The sequence below is a fragment of the Rhinopithecus bieti genome, unplaced genomic scaffold, assembly GCF_001698545.2.
Source record: "Rhinopithecus bieti isolate Rb0 unplaced genomic scaffold, ASM169854v2 scaffold_11380, whole genome shotgun sequence".
Taxonomy (NCBI): Eukaryota; Metazoa; Chordata; class Mammalia; order Primates; family Cercopithecidae; genus Rhinopithecus; species Rhinopithecus bieti.
Window position 1 is genome coordinate 70,424 of NW_016807225.1, and position 3,462 is coordinate 73,885.

At 44.7% G+C, this 3,462-nt stretch overlaps 1 protein-coding gene across 4 annotated transcripts in view; it reads left to right on the plus strand.

The window, feature by feature from the left end:
• The window catches only part of DNAL1 (dynein axonemal light chain 1), a 53,356-nt gene that overhangs the window by 8,320 nt on the left and 41,574 nt on the right, over positions 1 to 3,462 (plus strand). For 2 of the 4 annotated variants that reach the window (XM_017880452.1, XM_017880455.1), the window contains exon 2: positions 2,859 to 3,076. The exons of 1 other annotated variant lie outside the window; for it this stretch is intronic. In XM_017880452.1, coding sequence (XP_017735941.1) covers positions 3,074 to 3,076 — 3 coding nt within the window. In that variant the 5' untranslated portion in view covers positions 2,859 to 3,073. Of the gene's footprint in view, positions 1 to 2,502; positions 3,077 to 3,462 lie in introns of those variants that run through there. One more of the 4 variants, XM_017880453.1, reaches the window with a different exon arrangement.

Below are 3,462 nucleotides of genomic sequence, written 5' to 3' on the forward strand. Positions count from 1 at the left end.
AGACTCTGTCTCAAAAAAAAAAAAAAAGATTTTAAAAAGAGGTTTATTGTTGCCCAGGCTGCAATGCAGTGCATGAGCCATCATGCCTGGTCAAGGTTTATTTTATTTTATTTTTATTTTGTATTTATTTATTTTTTTGAGACAGAGTCTCGCTCTGTTGCCCAGGCTGGAATGCAGTGACATGATCATAGCTCACTGCAGCCTTGACCTCCCAGGCTCAAGTGATTCTTCCACTTCAGCCTCCTGAGTAGCTGGTACTACAGGCTCACGCCACCATGCCCAGCTAAATTTTCTGTCTTTTTTTTTTTTTTTTTTTGGTTAAATATGGGGTCTCGCTATGTTACTCCGCCTGGTCTTGAACTCCCAGCCTCAACCATCCTCCTGCCTTGGCCTCCCAAAGTGCTGGGATTATAGGTATGAGCCACTGCACCCAGTCAGCCAATTCTAATTTGAATTGATAAACCTCTCTATTATATAATCAACCTTAAGAATTAGTGCCTATCCTAGGGTTTAAGTTCTTTTTTTTTAATTTTAAGATATGTAACTTTTAGCTATTTTGCTTAATCTCTAACTCATTTCTTAAATGTGACAATTTTTTCTTCTCTTTTGTTTGGTCCACATTTATGTTTAAAAATTAAGGATTCCTTTGTTTTGTTTTGAGACAGGTTCTCGTTCTGTCACATGCTAGAGTATGGTGGCACAACCTTGGCTCATGGCAACCTCTGCCTCCCGGGTTCAGGCAATTCTCCTGCCTCAGCCTCTGGAGTAGCTGGGATTACAGGCATGCACCACCACACCTGGCTAATTTTGTATTTTTAGTAGAGACGGGGTTTCTCCATGTTGGTCAGGCTGGTCTGGAACTCCCGGCCTCAGGTGATTTGCCTGCCTCGCCTTCCCAAAGTGCTGGGATTACAGGCATGAGCCACGGCGCCTGGCCTTCAATACTATTTTTAAACTTTCTTTCAACTTCTTTTATCCAGGCCTGAAATAAGAGCAAGCAGACCCACACATTCTCTGGTGAACAGGTTTTGGAATCTATTTTGTCATTTTGTAGGATATGAAAGAACAAAAGAAGAGTCCAAGTTATATAATTCTTTTATTTTCTGTGTGAATGTTTTTAACCTTTGAGAATCTGGAACTCAAAATGTTCTTTATGTGAAGTGTACCAAGATTTTGAAATCTATCCAATCGTCCCATAGACAGTTTTTTTTTTTTTTTTTTTTTAATAAACATAGAAATTGACCCTTGTGGTTTTAAAGCTTAAAATTTAGGTACCCCCCAGACCTCTCAGTAAGTATCAAAGAATGTAAATTCACCAGATCACTACATATGAATTTTGGTATACTACCACTCAGTCCACAGCAAACATTAAACCCTCATAATATCCTTTCAGATATAAGTTTATGTGTGTGTGTACTATGTATAGCTTTTCCAATTTTTTTTTGTTTGTTTGTTTGTTTTAGAGACAGGGTCTGACTCTGTAGCCCAGGGTGGAGTGTAATGGCACAATTATAATTCATTTCAGCCTCAAACTCTTCAAATGATCCTCTTGCTTCAGCCTCCCCAGCACGTGAGGCTATGGGTGTGTACCACAACGCCTGGCTAATTTTTATTTTTTATAGAGCCAGGGTCTTGTTATGTTGCCTAGGCTGGTCTCGAACTCCTGGGTTCAAGGGATCCTTTTACTTTGGCCTCCCAAATTTCTGGGATTACAGGCATGAACAAACTGCACTAGGCCACTATGTATAATTTTAAAAGAAAATCGTACCAACTATTTTGTTTGGTAACTTCTATTTTTACTTAAAATATGACTATCTTTGGATGTGAATAGATGCCTTTCAGCAAGTCATTGGTACTTTTTTAGCGGAAGAACATTATCGCATTGGATGTTCAATACTACTCGCCAATTTTCTCTCTCTCTCTCTCTTTTTTTTTTTTGTTTGTTTTGAGACGGAGTGTCACTCTTGTTGCCCAGACTGGAGTGCAGTGGCGCGATCTCGGCTCACTGCAACGTCCGCCCGTCGGGTTCAAGCAATTCTCGTGCCTCAGGCTTCGGAATTGCTGAGACTACAGGCGCGTGCCACCACACCTGGCTAATTTTTGTATTTTTAGTAGAGACGGGGTTTCACCATGTTGACCAGGCTGGTCTCAAGTGATCAAGTGGTCCTCCCGCCTCAGCCTCCTAAAGTGCTGGGATTACAGGCGTGAGCCACTAGTCCCGGCCACCAATTCTCTTTTGTTGATAATTGAGTTTGTTTTGTTTTGTTTTGTTTTGTTTTTTTGCTATTAAAGCTTTGAACATACATCTCTGTGCTCAGGATAAAGTCCTAGAAGTGGAACTGCTGGATCACAAAGGGTGCAAAAGTTTTTGAACAGCCGACAGCCTTCCAGAAAGGCTGTATCAATTATAAACAGCAGCGTATTTGTGTGTCCCTACTTCTCCATACCCCTGTCAACTCTATGAATTATTATTATTGTTAATTTTTAGCTCATTTGGTAGGTAGGGGAAAAAAAGACACCTTGGTGATTAAAAACAACAATTTGTGATATTTAAAATGTGGAACCGAGCTTTTAGCCGCCTCTGGCGCCTCTGGATCCAGGGTAAAGAAACATAAAATCGGTGGAGTTTGGCTCTGGTATTCTCAGTGGGATGGAGAGATAAATTATGGTAAGCCGCTTATTCTCCCTCGTCCGGAAAAGGGTGGGAAAGGCCATCGGTAGGGGAAAGGAATTAAGAACATTATTTTATGAAAAGGGCAGTTGTTAGGGGGACGTTTTAAGGTTTTTAACCTTAGGCGGGCGAGTCACTACAGATCAGCTGAAACTGCTTTCGGTCCTGACCACTCTGCGCGGTTAAGCCCTAGAGCAGCAAAAGGGCAGCCAGCTACAGCCGGACGGGAGGACCCCGGCGGCCGCCACGCAGTCCCACAATGCCCCGCTCGCACCACCCTGAGGGCGGAGAGAAAGGACCGCTGCCGGGCATGGGTCTTCGGCGGAGAGCGCCGAGAAGTGCGCACGCGCACTGACCCCGCGGGCCCTAGCAACCAGAGCAGTGACAGTAGCAACCGCCGGAATGGTGAGTACCTTTCGGGCCGCGTAGCCAAAGCTGAGAGAAGATTGGGAGTGGAAAAGGGTGACTGTGGAGTGTTGAGGGTCTGGGGGTCCTTGAACAGCGGAAGGGAGCCGGTAGCTGACGCTAGCTCTGTGGAGTCAGGGGCCCCAGGCGAAAGAGAAGCCCTGGCGGGGGGTGGTCTGGGGTGAGGGCGGCCTGGGGTGAGGGCGGCCTGGGGTGGATCGGAGGTTGGGTTAAGGTGGAGGGACTCTGACAGGAGAAAAGGGAGGGCGAAGAGCAGGAAATTCTCCAAAAAGAGCGTATTGGAGTGGGAAGGGTGATGGGAAGGAGAGTGTAGATAAAGGTATCTCTTTACATATAAGTAATTTTAATGACCCCCCCCCCCCCCC